At 51.9% G+C, this 18,032-nt stretch overlaps 2 protein-coding genes across 3 annotated transcripts in view; one reads left to right on the plus strand and one right to left on the minus strand.

Moving 5' to 3' along the window:
- Positions 1-398: 398 nt before the first annotated feature.
- Positions 399-2,219, minus strand: HOXD13 (homeobox D13). Its single transcript, XM_060626517.2, has 2 exons — positions 1,445-2,219; positions 399-649 (listed from the first exon to the last, which is right to left on the minus strand). The coding sequence occupies exons 1-2, from the start codon at positions 2,217-2,219 to the stop codon at positions 399-401; spliced, it is 1,026 nt and encodes a 341-aa protein (XP_060482500.1).
- An 8,996-nt stretch (positions 2,220-11,215) lies between these two features.
- EVX2 (even-skipped homeobox 2) overlaps positions 11,216-18,032 on the plus strand; it is a 7,682-nt gene continuing 865 nt past the window's right edge. The window contains exons 1-3 of one of the 2 annotated variants that reach the window (XR_009607015.2): positions 11,216-11,642; positions 12,563-12,846; positions 14,178-16,320. Coding sequence is in view for 1 of the 2 variants with exons in the window: in XM_060621810.2 (XP_060477793.2) it covers positions 11,216-11,642; positions 12,563-12,846; positions 14,178-14,900 (1,434 nt within the window). In the remaining variant the exon portion in view is untranslated. Of the gene's footprint in view, positions 11,643-12,562; positions 12,847-14,177; positions 17,451-18,032 lie in introns of those variants that run through there. The other variant, XM_060621810.2, reaches the window with a different exon arrangement.

Genomic DNA, 18,032 nt, shown 5'->3' on the forward strand with positions numbered 1-18,032 from the left:
TAATCAGTGCTGGAAACAGGCATTTGAAGTAATTTAAGAGAATAAAACCCTAAAATCATAATGGCACTTCTGAAATTCTTTGGGGGGGGTATTATTCAAAAGTACTTCAAGTCCTTTATACTGGCCTGGAGGGAGAAACAGAACATTAAAAACATCATAAAAAATAAACCTAGACAAGAACAAAATCAATAATAAGCAAGTAAGAAACAGAACTACAAAGTCAGGTTGGGGTAGCAAAAGGTTTTAGAGCCTGATAGGGGAAGAGAGAAAAACAATTCACAAAATTTGCCATGATTGGCAGGGAGGTGGGAGGAATTAAATACATATTCAAGTCTTTCCGAAGGTCTTTTGGAGACAACTGAAAGCATTTAAATTCTCTTTGACCAATCTGGTCCACATCAGGAGACAGTGTCTTTGAGCTTGGAGACGATTTTCTTGTCTTTCACTCTTCGGTTCTGAAACCAAATGGTCACTTGTCTCTCGGATAGGTTCGTGGCGGCTGAGATCCGCCGCCGCTTGTCCTTGTTAATGAACTTGTTAATGGCATACTCGTTCTCCAGTTCTTTGAGCTGCAGTTTGGTGTAGGGCACCCTCTTCTTCCTCCCCCGACGGTAGACACACATGTCTGGCTGATTTAGAGCCACATCCCCTGGTATTTAAAAAAAAAAAAAAAAAAAAAGCACGAAAAAAATTAGACCAGGGTTTCTGGGGGCACCACTGGGGACTGTGTGTGTACATTCGGAAGGGGTATGGAGAATAAAGAAAACCAGGCTGTTTGCATTTTATTATTGTTTACACAGACATATTATTTACACATTATTAAAGAAAGATTATTTACACTTCAAAGTGAAGGCCATTTGATGCTGATGGATCATCATGGTTTCTCAAACCAGCATCTTAACAAGCCTTCAATTTTATGGCATGGTTATTGTGGACAGTTACAAGGACAGTTTCTGCAAATGCCTGTGGCATACATACAAACAGTCTTTTAAAAATCCAGTTTGTTGTTGTTGTTGTTCAAGCTTTGATTTCTTGTGTTCCTGTGTTTGGAGGTTGTGAGCTCTTAGAAGCTTAGTGGTCACCCTGGGGCAGACGTGTGCTTCAAAAGTGGGGCCCAACACTGACACTTCTTTGGGGAGGAGGGGCCAAGGCCTGGGCAAAGGGCACGCAAAGACCTTCAACTGTGGGAGAAAAACAGGCTTGTACCCGCAGGCAGAAGAAAAGGGTTGTGAGAAAGTTGAAATCAAAGGAGAAATGTACAGATTTCAGGCAAACTGGACGAACTGTTCCATAGGTTAACCCTGGCCGGCCAGGAGGACTAGCGCAGCTCCCAAGTAGGGGCATACACTACTAGCGCTTTCTTTTCGTTCTCGCGCTCTCTCTCTCCCTCTTCCCTCCCCTCCCTCCCTCCCTCCCGGCCACCCCTTTCCCCCGTCGCCCCTACCTGGAAAGGAGGATTTCCAAAAATGGGAGCCCTGTGTCTGGTCCTTGGCACAGTACACCTGGCTGTTCCACCCGTTGGCCAGCGTCCAGGACTGGTAGCCCTCCATGGAGATGTACGCCTCGTGCCGAGGCTCCCCGGAACCGAAGGTGGACACCATGTCGATGTAGCCAGGCACGTGCTGGTAGGGACTCGTGTAGCCCTGGTAGAAGGACACCTCCTTGGCTCTTGCGGGCACCTCGTTGGCCGGTACGCTGCTGCTTGCCAGGCCCGACACGTCCATGTACTTCTCCACCGGGAAGCCTCCCAGCGAGGCGTGCGGCGACGACTTGAGAGCGTTTTGCTGTAAGCCCACGCCGTGCGACATGCGGCAACTGTAGTAGCCGTTGCCGAAGTGGTAGCCGTAGCCCAGAGCTGGGGCGCCCGGAGGCGCTGCAGCGGCCGCGCCGGGCGCGGGACACTCTTTGGCGGAGGGAGCCTCTGGACGCGCTGCGACCACAGCCGAAGATGACGACGACGAGGCGGAGCCCGCACGCTCCGAGGTCCCCGGGTATGCGAAGCCCGAGGCCGCCGCCGCCGCTGCCGCCGCCGCCGCCGCTGCCGCCGCCGCACGCCCGGAGTGTGTCCCGGCGAACACTGGCGCCGAGAGGAAGCCGCGACACTGGCCGGGGGCCGCCGCCGCCGCCACGGAGGAGGAGGAGGAGGAGGCTGGGGCCGCCCCGGCGGCCCCGCCGTCCGCCCGCAGCCCGTCCATGTCCCAGCTCCCGGCGCGGCTCATGGCCCGGCCCGGCCCGGCCCCGGCCCAGGCCCCGGCCCCGCGCAGGACACCATGGCGCGGCGCGCTTCCTCCCCTTTCTCTCTCGTTCTCTGGCTCCCGCCCTCTTCCTCTCGCCCTCTCTCCCTCTGCGAGCCTCCCGCCTCCCGCCCGCCCGCCCTCCAACAGGTTAGCTCATCGCGGGACGTTTATAAAAACGAAGTTCAGGTTGGGAGGGGGCCGGGGCCGGTCGGGGGGCCTCCTCCCTCCCCGAGGGCTCCCGCTCGGGGCCGCGCCATTGGCTGCGCGGGGCCACGTGGGGGTGGGGGCGCGGGAGAGTCTGGCTCCAGGCCGGGGCCCCGCTGGACCCACCCACCCCGGCCCCTACCCCTTCCCAGCCCCTAGCGCAGCCCACAGCCCCTTCCCGCCCTCCTCTGGACCCTGGCGTTTGCGCCGAAGCCAACCCCCACGAGCTGATTGCGCGACCGCCCATCCTAGGCCCTGTCTGCGACTGAGAAGGGCGCCGAGGCCTGCCGCTTGTTTCGGCCACGGCTGTTTTTGCCACCTCTCCTCGGATCCCCGAGCCGTACAACCAAACGAAGGCGAAGGACAGAGATGGTCAGAATGATGTGAAAACAGCCTGATTTTTGACCCTGTTGCTTAATCCCTTGGATTAGCTGACCTAGACCCCAAACCCGAGGGAGCTAATTTTCCCTACGTTAAGCATTGCTACCGGGCAAAGGCATTTCACGCATGTTCTCATAAAGGATCCTCCGAATTAAGACCAATTGGAGCAGACCCTCCCTACACACACACACACACCGTCCACCAGGAAAATGCCCACGAAGCGCCCTTGGTGCCGGGACAGAGACTTACAAGTAAGTCAAGCGGACGAAAAGACTCGGCCTTGACGCGGCGAACGTGACGATCTGCCCCAGGGAGAAAAGGACGGATGCCTGGTCCACACTATTCGCCTCTACACTCAGGCCTGCCGGGAGTCGCCTCCCGAACTGGGCTCCCCGGCCCTTGCTCAGATTCCCCTGGCCAGCAGCAAGACCCTGTGGAAAGCTCTTGGAGAAAGCCACTCTGCTGCCCGCCACGAAACTTCTGCGCCTCCCCTGCAGCCCAACTGCCTCTTGCATTTTGCAGCCACCACCCGCCCCCGCCCATTACTCACACCAATTAATTGAAAACTTCACTTTCCCAGGGACCTTTGTTTCGCTTTCTTTTCCAAGCTGCCAACTGCAGAGAACTGAGAGGGGCAAATTAGGAAGGAGTTTTTTTCCCCCCGCGAGCAAAGTTGGGGCTCCCGATAGGAGCAGCCAGAGCGACTGGGTCTGGTCTCCCGGGATAAAGTGGGCTCCTGTGACAAGCATCACAGCCCTGACCGGATTCATCCCTTCGTGCCATTTCTCAGACACAGAGCCCCAGCACTGCACCACCACCCCCCATCTTAGCCATTAATGGGGAGCTGGTATGTGTCCGGCTGTAGACTTAAGGCTACACCTTAGGAGCAACGTTTCATTTGAGGAGTTGAAGGTGCTGGGTGGGGTTCAGGAGCCCTCAGAGTGAGCCCATTTGGTTCTGTAGTATCAACTCCCCAGGTCAGCCCATCTCCAAGAAAATTGTTCCCCTGAGCCTTGATTGGTGAAGCCAGCTTGTCACCCAGCCCTGCCATTCCTGGACCCAAGACATGACTGGATGGGGCAAGTAAAAACGCCAAAGAGGCCCTCCTGGGCCTGGCCTGGCATTGCAGGGTGGGCTGCTGGTGTTGGGAGTGTTGACACGCAAAACGCAGTAACCATAAAAGGCTCAAATAAAGGGGAAAGTTATGAGAGGGGCGCTGGAAAGGAAAAGCAGGGGAATTTGACCTTTTTGAAGTCCTAGATGTGTTCATGATCAAATTTGAGTCAGAGGGGGCTGAGCCTTTTTAGAAAGTCATAGGGAATAGAAGTTTGCTGGTGAGAGCAAAACAAGGAGGCAAAAGTTAGTAACGGAAGCTGAATTGGCGTTTTTAAAACACCAGTGGGGCCAGGTGACAGAGTTGCGGACTTTTTGAAAGAGTTTGGCTGGGTCGTCTTTACCCAACAATTTTGGTACCAAACCAGTCATGGAATGCTGCCCCGAAACACTTATTTTTCCTTTGTCTTCCTTGCTTTTTCTCAGAGAGAGAAAATACAGGCATCTTTAAAAGTTTTTTTTTTCCCCTGTGACCTCAAAAAGCAAATTTGTTGAAATAATTTCTAAGACATAACCGGCACCAATGAACTTTCAGTCTTTTAAAACTAAATATCCCTGTGATTTTGCACACCGGGACCTCTATGCCATATTCTATCTGATACACTTTATTAGCCGATTATACGCCAAAAAAATGAAGAAAATGAAATTAAGCTAGGAAGGAAGAATTTGTCAAGTTTTGCTGATTTGAGACAGCCCTTCAATTTTGGTTTGATTTTCCATGCAGCAAATTAAATTGTGCAGGACTGGGAGTAAAGTCCCAATTCATGCTCTTTTTGAAAGACATTAATGCTCTAATTGAAAGAGGCTTCTCAATGATGGCCCTGCCTCCAATTGCCCTGGGGGACTTTCACAGGATTTGGGGTTTCTCTGCCCATCCTAGTGGATGTTCAGGGATGACGGAGGTTTTGAACAACAAGGAGCTTTGGCTCTTGCTACCCTGCCGCTGAACCTGTTTCCAGTACAGCCTTCGAAGTCGCGGCACTGGGGGAGCCAGTTCCCCTTAGGAAAGAGGTTCAGACTGGACCCTACTGGGATTCCCCTTAGGAAAGAGGTTCAGACTGGACCCAGCACCCCAGGGCAGCTGCTACTATTGGATCACAGGGCTGTGGTTGAGTACCAAGCAAAGTCAGGGCTGCTGTGTTTATGAACTAATAAGACACATAGGTTACAAGCCAGGGGTGGTAGGTAGTAGAGGAATTTTGAGGCTGAATTTGCGGAAACATTTCATTTAGCTTGTGTACCCTTGTGTCCGAGTTGATCTTAGGTTTAAACCTAATGGGAATAATTTTCTTTACTGGCCAGGAGCACAGACTGAACCCTGTGTATGTGTGGAGGTGCATCATGTTGGGGCTTTAACAACAGGCATAATCTTTGTTAAATGAAAATCCTTTGTCACCAGACAGAAATGTCTCCAAACACTGATGTGTTACTCAGTGAAACCAGTTTTGTCACATTTCCTGATTTGAGTGAGAAACGCTTCATTGCCCAAGGTCCCACTGAGGGAAGGGAGCAGCAGGGAGAGGGAGAGAGGGAGAGAGAGGTCAGCTCTGCCTTCCTTTCCCATCACTTGCTTTTCTCTCTCCTCTCTTTCCATAGGCACCCTTTTTGGTAATTAATAATGTTCTGAAAGTTACATCCTCCCTTGTCCTCCTTGTAAACGATCTTTCAAATCATGTCCTTGTCCTGGGTTGGGGAATGGGTGGGTGAAGGCTGCGATTTAGATTTATTGATGAACATAAGTTCCTCTGCTAGCCAAGACAGCAGTGAGCTCAATTAACCACATAATCCTGACCATTAGGGTAGGATAACAATTACCAAGTCCCATCAGAGCGGGGTGCTGGAAATTCCTTTGAAAGTGTTTTCCTTGATGGTCACACCGGGAAAGGCAGGACACCTTCCTAATTAACTCGTAAGAAGCCAACAATTCAGTGTAGAAATAAAGTCTTAATTCCAAAATAAAGTCTTAAATCCAGCGGAACTGGCTGGAGAACTCTCAACCAAGTCTGTACCCTGCCAACTTTGAAGTGAATTTTCTCTCTGTAGGCAATACCCAGCTTCATTTGGGTTGGAGATATATATATATATATATATATATATATATATATATATATATTTTTTTTTTTTTTTTTTTAAACAACAAATCTAGGGTAAAGAAAGGGGTTTCTAGCAAAAGCCAGACAGTGGAATCCTCAGTTTGGGCACTTTCTATGTCTGAGATGTATTCCATTTGAATTTGACAATACAATTAGTCTATAGTAAATGTAAATTGTCTGCAACAGCGACAACAGAACGCTCTCTAAACCTGAAGCGCTATTTGATGAACCCAGGTCTGCCTCCCACAGGGTAGTGGGCCCTTGTTTGGGATGAAGAGAACACCTTCAGCCCTGGCAAAAATTAAACACAGCAAGAGTCTTCCCTCTTAGAGAAACACTAATCTCCCGGAGAAGAGGGCATTGGAGGGTGGGCCCAGAGCTCGAGGATACTGGTGACTTGCTGCTTTTTTTCACAATACAAAAGCTGGGACTGCAATCTTCTGCTGCTTTGTCCTGTATCTCAAGGTGTGGGATTGTTCTCAGGATACGCTTCTCTAGCAATGTCATTGTTAACTAAAGTCCTGTAAGTGCTCACTCTGTGGGCCTTTGGAGATGAAAGAAAATAAATGTTTCACTCTCTTTCTCCCCATCGTCTCTGTGTGTGTGTGTGTGTGTGTGTGTGTGTGTGTGTGTATGTGTGTGTGTGTGTGTGTCCATTACGCAGAGCCCGCGGTCTCTATGAGGAATCCACGTGTGGTCACCAGCAGGGAGAAGGGATGAAGGTTAGGGAAATGCCTAACTACGAAGGTGGGAGGGGGGCGCGCAGGGAGGGAGGGGGAGGGGCAAGTGGTCAGGCTTAGTTTCCCGGCCGGGCAGCTCGCAGTTCCTCAGGCCTGGCGCTAGATGTCCCTGCAAGTTTTCCTGTCGCGTCCGAGGGCGCACAAGCTTCAGGCGGCCAGCCCCAGAGTCCAGGGAGAAAGTACCCTGCCTCCACTCCCTGGTCATCCCTGGTAGGGTGCGCAATTGTAGCGGGAAGAGGACAACCAGAAGCAGCCAGAGAGACCTATAAGAGACAACGTGAGGACGACCTGCCGAGGGATGGCAGCAAAAAGTTGCCAGTAAGGAGTCTGGCCTGGAGTCGCCGAAGCCGAGGTTCCTTCCCTTATAAACCGAAACCTCCAAGCCTTAAGCCGTGGGGACTGCATTTACCCAAAAGAAAATGTACCAGTGGTTCGAAGCCCAGGCTTTAGCGGTTCTGAGGTCCCACCACACCCAGGCGGTCCCAGTCCCCGAACGAGCTTGCGTCCCGATGCGGGCCCGCGAGTTTTGGGCCCTCTTGGCCGGGAGCCTACCGTGCGGAAGACCGAAGCCAGGGCCGGGCGGACGCGGGGCTCCCGTTACAACTCCGATTTTACCGGCGCCCTCCCTTCGGGAAGCCTGGACAAATTTTTATTACCTTCAGTCGAAGGCCAAAAGTGTTTACCACTTCACCTCGGAGGACCTGCTGCTGCTCAAGAAACAAATATTTAGTCTGGAAGCCTAACACACACACAAAAATTAGACCTCTTTCATGTAATTCCTCCTTTCCACCAAAAAGTGCTTTTCCAGTCCATTTGGAGAAAGCCCTTCCCAGGCCCTCCTCTCCCCCCTCCACCCCGCCCCCAATGCACCTTAAAAATTCTTGCCAAACCACGGGGGCATGGGTTGGATTCCTGTCTTGTTTTATTGAGTGAGTCCTGTACCTTGGTAGTAGGTAGGAGGCCTTGATATAGCCCGGACTCCACGTCTAAAAACTAGGAACACTTGAGAGGCCCGTTCTCAGTTTCAACCCCTGCAATCTGGAGAGAGGTCCAAGGTTTGGGCATTTCATTAACAAACATCAACAAATGTTAATCTTCTCACTACCCTCTATACACGCTCAGTGTTTTTGAGGTGGGCCTGTATTTAAAGAAGAAATATGTAAAATGAAAAAAAATCAACCAAAAATGCTGCCCCAAAGCTTTTAAACTTGGATATATAACTTGGATATTATCAGAGAAAAGTTTAAATCAGCAAGTCCTTCAACCTCTCTGTGTGGAAAGTTTCTCATCTCAGTAAAAGGGTAATAGAGTGGATCTGGAGAGTTGCTGTGAACTTTAGAGGAGATAATATATGTAAAAAGCACGTGTAATTTAGTGTAAAAGCTATAAATAAATTGCCCAATATTACTATACTAGTAGGTATGGAATCTAAATAAATTAAGGAACATTAAATGTTGTAACGGAGTGCTCACTGTCTCCCGTGAAACATTGCTAAACACGGTTTAGGGGAAAATTATGTGTCTTTTACTGTGAATAGTTTCTCTGACATGGTCTCCAGTGTACCTTTTATAATAAACGTGCTAGAATATGAAATATTACTTTTATTTAAAAGGTGCAAAATAGTTTTCAAACCCACTAATGAATGAAGGTGTCGCCTAGAAACGGTGTTTTACCTTTTCAACAGCCTGAGGTCCGGTTTGGCGAAGGCTTTGGGACCAGAGGCGTGAGGTCCCAGAGGAAGGGAAGAAGCCTTGAGCGAAGGAGGAAGGGGTTGCCGTCCGCACCCCAGCCCCCAGCGGCGGCTTCTGCGATTGAAAGCAGCTCGCAGCTGCCGAAACCGCGAATAAAACAGACGGGGGCGCCAAACGACAGCAATAAAGGCATCTGCGACTTCCGCCCGGGTCGCGCCTCCGCAGATCACACCCCCACCCCCCACCCCCACCGGGGCCTTGGCCACCCACGGACCCAAGCCTGGACCGAAATGTCCCATTCATTTCCCTTAGCAAGTGGGACTGGGGAGAGGGTACCCTTCCCAGGTTCCTGGGACAGCGACTTCTTTTTGCCAGGAGCACCCTACCAGAGGTGGCAGAACTGGGGGCCTGGACTGTGGAGCAAGGAGGGAGAGGTGGGGGTGTCCACAAGACTAATCTTTGACCGCGTTAATGGCCAGAAAGCCGGCTCGAGGAGGGGTCATAGTGCTCGGAGTCGTGTGGCCTCGAGGATAGGGTGGGAGGCGGACGCTAAGTCAAGTCATGTTCCGGGTTCCCAACGCCCGCTCCGCGCCCCCCACCCCCCAACTCTGTAGCCACCGCATGCCTATCCAGCTTTCCATTTCTCACCTTGGGGGAGAATTCCGTTTATTACCTAAAGAGGTGGAATTGATTTTCTAAGCAAAGCTCGCGTTGTTGAAGTAAGTTGGCGCCGAGGGGAACAGGAGAGAAACTTTTGGCATTGACTATGTGTATAAATGTATATAAATATATTTAACACCTCGTCTCCCCTTACATTCCTGACGCGCCCCCAACGGGTTCAAGGTTAAAAGGAAAGCGCCAACGGAGAGATGGGCAAAGAGATTCTGGGTTTGCCCCTAACACACCCCAATGTGCTGGGTGTGGCGGCACGGAGGAAGAAGGGGGGCTGGGTTGGGGTCTGAATTGGCGCCGAGGCGAGGATGCAAGACCCGCGCCGGGCGCCCAGATTGCCAGGGTCTCTCGGCCGCTTCGGAAGCTTGCAGGCGACCTCTGTGTCCTGTCCCTATCTTCTCGTTCCCGCCTGTGGCCGCGGATTCTCCTCTTTTGCTGCTGGCTGGCAGACCCGCACGCATTGGGGGTCCGGACAGGGTGGGGCGCAAGCGCAGGAGGAGATGTGCAACGGCCTTGAGTGAAGATTGATCTCCGTTAAAATGGTTGCCACCGGCGTTATTATGACCATCAAAGTTATCGCCAAGAGGCTCAGCCGCCAAGCTCAGGCCGCAAGAAGCAGCAGCAAGGCTGGTCCGCGACTCTCCGCGCCCAGGCTCAGCACCGGGAATACTCAGGGCCACAGGTAAGAGGCCTGGTTGGGGGAGGAGAGGAAGGAGAGAAGAAAGAGCAGTGGAGAAGGAAGGATAGCGGGATGGTAGGGGAAGGAGGCTAAGTCCCTTCTTTCCTCCTTTGACCTAGAAATTCGGCAACTTTGCCACAAATAATTCGATTTGAGGAGGGAGGGGGAAAGTTGGCAACGCAAAAAGTGGATCTGGGGCGGCCCATATGGCGTTGTAAATCGCGACTGTGTTTAAAGTTAGCTGTCGAATTCTACTATGAAATCGTCCAGCCGAGTTCATTTCCCCCAGGGAAAATGCGTAGGCGAGAAGCCTATCCATCAGCAGGGTTATAAAAGTAAAAAACCCAGGACTTCAAGTTCAGTACTCACTCTGCAAACGGTGTTAAAAAATCAGAGAGGACCTAATGATTTCCGTTTGGAGGCGCGGGCCCAACGCACCTCCCCAGCCACGTAGCACTAAAGTGCTTTCAAAACTCTATGATATTTCCTTTCCCTTTCTCTGTCTCTCTCTCAGTCTCTCTCTCTCTCTCTCTCTCTCAGCTGGGGTGGGAGGAGAACAGCCACGCTGAGGCGAAGCAGTGGGGAGAGAGAAAATTAGGCATCCTATTTGTTAAATAAAATACATATTTGATTCCAAAATTCGAAAGATAAGTAATCCAGACAGGAGCGCAAGGTCTTCTCCTTACGCAACTCTTCTACATCCTCCCTCTTGTCCCCTCCCTTACCCCCTCCCGCTTGTAAATGTTAAAAAAAAAAAAAAAACCTTCCCGACGATCTACTCTGGAAAATCAAAGCATTATCTATTATTTAACACGTATCTGTGTCCGAGGAAAAATGAGGAAGGCGCTGCATGATTAGGACCTAAGGGGCAACCCAGCAAACTGAGAGCGTAATGATGCCCCTAAATGAAGGGGGAAATGTGCCGCGGCGCGCTCTATTAATCAGACTGTCAATTTCACCCCCGAGGCCAAACCCCCGGGCGAACAGAACCGGCTCTGAGCGGGCAAAGGACCGGAGCCTTCCTCCTCACTTCTTGTCTCTTCTCGCCTCCTACCTGGATCTATTTGTCTGCTCCGAAGCTGCCTTCATTACCCACTGACAGGAGCGTGTATTTATTTGCTTATAAACCTGTTACAATAAATGATTATTCGAACGGCGTCATTCGTACCTTAATGACGAGCGAGCGCTACTTTTTGATGAATGACATCTCGGGCTCGGAAGGATGTATGGGTCATTTTGACCAGTCATTCCCTCGCTCTGGCATCCCACAATTTTTCCGCCTCCCTCCAAAAGAGATAATAATATTTAGAGGCGCTCTCTGGGGCTGAATGAGAATTAGCCCTAGGCGCAGCCCATCATTAGGACGGGACAGCCGGGCCACTGTGACATTTTTTAGAAAGCTGAGATGATGGAAAGAATAAGAAAAGAGATGATTCTGATGGAGAGGGGGCTGCACAGCCCCACGACCGGCAAGCGGTTCTCCAATTTATCCGATTCGGCTGGCAATGCTGTGCTCGAGGCCCTGGAAAATTCGCAGCACCCGGCTCGCCTCAGCCCGCGCCTGCCGTCCGCCCCCCTGCACGGCGCTCTGGGAGACCTCCCTGCCAAGGGCAAATTCGAAATAGACACTTTGTTCAACCTGCAGCACCCGGGCAGCGAAAGCACCGTCTCCTCCGAAATCTCGTCCGCCGCCGAAGGCCGTAAAAAGCCGGGTCATTATTCAGAGGCGGCCGCCGAGGCGGACATGAGCAGCGACGTGGAGGTGGGCTGCTCGGCGCTGCGCTCCCCTGGCGGCCTTGCTGCCGCGCCGCTCAAGGAAAACAATGGCAAAGGTAACCGCGCCGCCCTTGCCGCGCTCTCTAGTCCTATCCTCCCGGTTCTTCCGCGGCCCCTGCTGGTCCGTCCTACTGCCTTTGCCCCTAACCGACCCTCCGCAGGCAAGCTGCACCCAGCGGGCTCGAGCGGGGGCGGGACGCATGCTGGGAACCTTGCCCTCCTGCTCTGCTCCTTGAGCCTCCCAGCGAGGCGCAGGCCTGGGAGGTTCCAGGCCCGCCCGCCCGCCTTCGCCCGAGTCTGTGAAAATGTTCCTTCGGGCTGGTCTAAAAGCCCATGCGAGCTGGCCGACCTCTAGCAAACCGCTGAGTCGCGCTAAGGGAAGGGTGCCCCGGGTAGCTGCTCTGAACCCCCCTTGCCCCTGATTCCCCAAGGCCGAGTGGAGGGGGCATCCTGAGTAAGTCGGAGGGAGCCTCGCCGGGCGCCTCTGGGAGACCCGCTTGGGTCAGCGGGAGAAAGAGTTGAAAAGTAGAGTCCACCCCCTAATGGTTCCGGTTTGAGCTGCTGCTGTCTTTTGAATTCTAAAAATATTTTTAACCAAACCCAAAAGACCATCAAAGAATGGTTGGAAACCCTACAGAAAGCTGCCCTGCCATCTCCTGACCAAGGTAAACCTAGAGTTTACCAAACTACGCCTAGATGTAGGCATTTTCCCTTGGCCACTCTTCCTCCTGAGTTGAAAATTTCTAATTATTAAGAAAAAAAGAAACTTCCTAATTGAGTTCCTATTATTTGGTTAAGAAGGGTTCCCCAAACTTTATTGATTCCATTCAAGGCAACAATTTGTAAGCATGACAGACCCCATCAATTCAGGCAGCTTCTTGCCTTTCTCTCCCGGCTTCCCCCATCCGCGCTCAGCTCCAGCGCGGAGATCTCGGCCCTACAGTGACTCTCGCGCTGTCGGCCGTTTGTTTGCCAGGGTACTCGGAGAGCGGCTCCGCCGCGGGCACCACGACGTCTGCGTCGGGCTCCGGCCTTGGCAGCCTGCATGGAGGCGGCGGCAGCGGCAGCGGCGGCGGCGGCGGGGGCGCGTCGCTGGGCGGCTCCGGCTCTGGCGCGGATCAGGTGCGGCGCTACCGCACGGCGTTCACCCGCGAACAGATCGCCCGCCTGGAGAAAGAGTTCTACAGGGAGAACTATGTGTCGCGGCCCCGCCGGTGTGAGCTGGCCGCTGCGCTCAACCTGCCCGAAACCACCATCAAGGTATCGATTCCAGCACGATCCTTTTCTAGACTCCCGGGGGGGGGGGGGTGTCTGGGTTGGTTTTTGTTTCTCCTTTCTCTTTCCTGGGTGGCCACATTTAGCTGAGGGCCTGAAAATCTGCGGGGTAGAGTCACCAACGGAATTGGTATATTTGTTTCTCAGCTGCCGCATCCGAAGGGTTGGCCGGCCTGGCTGACCTGGGAAGCCCGGGGAATGGCGGAGCTGATGCCGGAAGCACTGGCCTCTGTTCAATTTTGCCCAGCCGCCTGCCCAGGTGCCCCTAGCCCATGTCCATGGCCCCACTTTCCCCTCGGCGGCAAAGCCGGCTGGTCTTTGTTCCTCTGGCACGAACCCTAGGTGAAACTTTTCATCTGCTCTTGATCTTGGAGATTTATTTTCCACATAAATCGTTACAACGTGGAGGAAGGAATACTGTATTTTAAAAATCGATTGGGTTCAGAAAGGAGTTTCCTAAACATTTTTTCTCCTGGGCAGCAGGAAAAAAGCAACCTCCTGGGGAAGGGAGACTACAACGAAATTGTCCTTACTTATATATCTCTAAGTGATTAATTTTATTAACCTGGGAGCGATAGCTGGGAGGTTGGGCGATTTGGCGAACGCTTGGCGGAGGATCTCACACTCTAGAAAAAGCAAAGAGGAAGCTCCAACGGATAAGGGAGGTTGTGGAAGTCTCCCTTTGGTTTGATCGGGCTTTCTTTAATTTAGAGTTGTGACGAGTGATGTCTTCATTAGACTGTCTTGGGAGGGGTATAACAGTCCCTTTCCCAGTTTAAGAGGATGTTGTTCCCGCCACTCACTTGAGGCAAACGATTCCAACAAAAATCATCCCTTCAGTATCAAAATCGTACCCGTGCCCTTGGGGCAGGCCCTTGCAGCTCAGAGGACTCAAGACCTCGAGCGGCGACCTTTTAGAAAAGCTGCCGCGGTAGCCCCTCTTCAACGGTGGCCTAGAATCCGTGCAAATCCTGGGATTGAGAGACCGGTGCTCAGCAAGGCTGGGCACCAGTGTGTGGCGGGAAGGAGAGGGAAGGTTGCGTTGGGAACCGTAAAACGCAGCGGAGAGTAAGGGAACAGGAGCCGCAGGAGTCGGACACAGGGCAGATTATTTTTGCTGAGGAAGGTGTGCCCACTCCTGTTCCCACTGCCTCCCTCACTGCCAGCTGGGAGAATAGGGGGTCTCCAAACTGGGTCGGGTGGAAGGGGAGTAGGTCAGGCCTTTCGGAGGTCCGAGAAGGGTGCAGAGGCCCAGGGAGGGGGCTGAGGCCTCAGGGCACTCCCTAACTCGGGCCGCGGTGCGGCTCTCCCTTCAGGTGTGGTTCCAGAACCGGCGCATGAAGGACAAGCGGCAGCGCCTGGCTATGTCGTGGCCGCACCCGGCCGACCCCAGCTTCTACACCTACATGATGACGCACGCGGCCGCCACCGGAAGCCTGCCCTACCCCTTCCACTCGCACGTGCCGCTACACTATTACCCGCACGTGGGTGTCACGGCTGCGGCCGCGGCGGCTGCGGCCTCCGGCGCAGCGGCCGCGGCCTCGTCGCCCTTCGCCACTTCCATCCGCCCGCTGGACACCTTCCGTGCCCTCTCGCACCCCTACTCCCGGCCGGAGCTGCTGTGCAGCTTCCGCCACCCGGGCCTCTACCAGACGCCCGCGGCCGCCGCGGGGCTCAACAGCGCGGCCTCGGCCGCCGCGGCTGCAGCAGCTGCGGCGGCTGCGGCCTCCTCGGCCGCGGCGGCCGGGGCGCCCCCCAGCGGCGGCTCCGCGCCCTGCTCGTGCCTCAGTTGCCACAGCAGTCAATCCGCCGCGGCGGCCGCAGCAGCAGCCGCGGCGGCCCTGGGCTCCCGGGGTGGCGGCGGCGGCGGCGGGGGTGGCGGCGGCGGCGGCGCGGGGGCCGCCGGCGGCTCGGACTTCGGTTGCAGCGCCGCGGCTCCTCGCTCCGAGAGCGGCTTCCTGCCCTACTCAGCCGCCGTGCTTAGCAAGACCGCCGTGAGCCCGCCGGACCAGAGGGACGAGGCACCGCTCACCAGATAACTACGTCGCCGCCGCCAGGGGGCCGTGCCCGGGGGTCCCCTGAGCGCCCCCGCGCCCTCCGCGCGCCTACGTGCCCTCTGCGCGCTGCCCGCTGCCAAAGCTGCCGCCAGGGGGCGCCCCGGCGCGGGAGGCCGAAGGGAACTTGCCCCTACCGAATTGGGGGAAAGAGCCGCGCAAAAAACCCGGCGGTGTGCCCCTAAATGATTTCTATTTTTGTATTGGCTACCCAGCAGCATCTTTTCCTCTAAGTGTTTCCCACCGCCCATGCCCCGTTTCCCGCCTCTGTCCGGAGCTCTTGGTCTTCCCGAAGACAATCCCCTCGCCCTCAAACTGGTCCTCAGAGGTTTGGGGTCCTGGCTGTAAGCCCTCCTGAACCACGTGGCCAGAAGCAACGGAGAGCCACAACAAAGAGAGGGGGGAATGCTGTGCGCTAGTGCTTTGTGCGGAAGGGCAAGTCGCCCCCGAGGTTCCTGCGGCTGCTCTTTTTCTTCCATCCTTTCTTTTCTTTACACGAGGGTGAGGAGAGGTGGCAATTTTTCTCTCAGCCTGAGCTTGTTAGGGGCCCTGTCCGCGGGGAGCGGAGGAAGGGAGGTCTGAGAAGGCCAGGAGGGCGGACGGAGAGCGCGGGCGGCTGCGGGTGTTCGTGAGATGGTTTACCGCGTGCGGGAGCAAGGCCGGCGGGGGCCCTGGCGGTCTTTCCTGCCCGGGGAAGGGCAAAGCCGAGGCAGGAAGGAGTGGTGGTCTCGCCTCCCCTCTCGGCCCTCCACTGTTCTCTCTTTTGATCTTTTGGTGTGGGATGCAGGCGTCTTGCATATTTTAAGCAAAAAGCAATGGCTAATAAGGGTGCCACAGCCTGGCCAGAAAAGGAAAGAGAAACGAAAGAATGGGGAGGGGTAAGATTGACAGATCGTTGTAATGTTTGAAGAAGCGTTTCCAGCTCAGTTTTCCAACTACCGGGTTCCACTCGATCTGGGAAATACTTGAATCTCTAGATATATATTATCCTGAAGCATTTCCTTAGACACTTTTCTAAGTTCGAACTCGATTCCCCTCACTCCTTCCCCTCCTCGTTTTCCTTTTGCTCGGGTAAAATGGTTCTTGGCATCTTTCTCACGCATGTCTATTGCGCTTTCGCCTCTGCAAAGCCACGGATGGGTTGCTGAGACCCATTCTGCCAACCCCGGCTACTGGAGGGGTTTCCTTGAACTTGAAGAAAGGCACATCAAAACCCACCAGTGTTAACTGCCACGTCAATTTTGATGCTAATAATGTGCAGATTATGACGAAAATTGCCAATCATGCTCTCTGATGGACCTCCTTTGAATGTGGAATTGGAGAAAAGTTCCCCGCACGGAGACCTGCTGTCAAGTACTAACAACCCGCTAAGGGAAGTCATTAGGAGAGACGGATAAGAGACTCGGTACATAAAACATTGTTCTTGGTGCATAGAATGTATGTTACTTAATGTTATCTCTGTTACCTGAAGTGATTTCGCAGAAGAAAGCCACGTTCTTATCATCTCAATTGCCAATTTTCATTTTGGTAACTCGGACGCCCTGGGTAGACTTTTCTCTGTTAAGTTGATATTCCACCAATGTGAACAGCCTCATTAAATCAAGCCCAGATATTTCCATAATGCTCCCCGCAGAGCCACTTCGCTCCTCACATAATGAGATTTTCTGAAGAGTTGAAGCCCTAAAATAACTTGCTAGTGCATGTTTAGACCCAATGAAGTGGGTATGTGTGTGTATTAAAATGTAGGTGTGCTACCTACATATCCTTGTGTATATATGTATGTATATATGTATATGTATGTATATACATATATATCCATTCTCTTAAGCACATACATATGTAAGAGAAGCGCACACATTCATATATACCCATTGGCACTATTTTCTGTGATTTATTTCAAATTCGTGTTCTGACATTTTTGTTATTTTAAAGACACTGGATTTTAAAAATTCATTTCCTAAAAATAGGCTTTCAGGAAACTTTTGAGAAAATTCATTTTCCAGGAGAATTTATTGTTTTCATCAAATGGAAAATATTTCAAGGGGAAACAGTGTTTCAAAACTCCTGGGGTCTATTAAAATATTCCCATAAAATATTAGAGAACTTCCTAATGAAATAGAAATGATCTACAGCTCAACTTTTTGTTTTCTTTTTTCTTTAAAGAGATGAGACTACTTACGTTAAATATTGATTATGCCAGCTGTTACTGAGTTTACATTAAAATATTAATATATAATTTAAGGCTAAATAAAATAAACCAAAATATGGTACCCTTTTATCAGCTTTACCTTTATAGATTGTTAAAGTCCTTTCTTACGATCAGCTATCAGATGTATATAAGGTACTCTAGGCAATAATGTTTACATTTCCCCCCAAAATATATATGATTGATGAGAATGCTGGTTGGTAAAATGAACATAAATTCATCTTATGTTAGGTCCGTTGGATCTGGTTATTATATTAAAATAAAACTGTAAATAAAGTCTCCGTGCTTTAAATATTGCTGGCTGTATGAACTCACTGTAAGATATTTTACAAATGTGCAATAATTATAAAGCTTTGTATATTACATTATTTATTGTGTTTGGTCATGTAAAATAAATGTTATTTAAATCAAAGCGATTTTATTTGTTTAAGAGATTGCAAAACGGTGCGTGCTGGTGTTTGTTTTTAACTGTGGCATCCAGGGTTATGAAAATCTCTTAAAACAACATATTTAAATCCATATAATACCCATATCAGACGGATTAATTCATTCTAATCATTATTTTTACGGCAAATGCATTACTCATGTTTATAGGAGACACGCACCACATCCAAACATTGGTTTAACGTTAATTGGCTGGCTAAACAGATAAGAGTGTTTAGGAGAGTAGTGTGTGTGTGGATACGCAATACAGAGGACATGCCAGCACAGATACAGGGAGTGGACACATGACTCAGGGCTGGGGGCTGTTTATGTCTGCGGTACTACAAAGGTAAACAAAATTAATTCCTCTGTCTAATTAACTTGTCCGTCTTTGGTTTTCCCATTTATGGAGTATATATTAATCTTTTATTCAAGGAAAAAGCCTATATTTAATAGGCCCCTGAAAGCACTAAACATGCTCCTTTCTC

Source organism: Panthera onca, chromosome C1, assembly GCF_046562875.1.
Source record: "Panthera onca isolate mPanOnc1 chromosome C1, mPanOnc1 haplotype 2, whole genome shotgun sequence".
Taxonomy (NCBI): domain Eukaryota; kingdom Metazoa; phylum Chordata; class Mammalia; order Carnivora; family Felidae; genus Panthera; species Panthera onca.

What these genes read in the sequence shown, in the direction of transcription:
- HOXD13 (XM_060626517.2), bottom strand. Translation starts at nt 2,219, where the DNA reads ATGAGCCGCGCCGGGAGCTGGGACATGGACGGGCTGCGGGCGGACGGC. An exon ending in TTGGAAATCCTCCTTTCCAG is followed by an intron (nt 650 to 1,444) that starts GTAGGGGCGACG and finishes TTTAAATACCAG; the next exon opens with GGGATGTGGCTCTAAATCAG.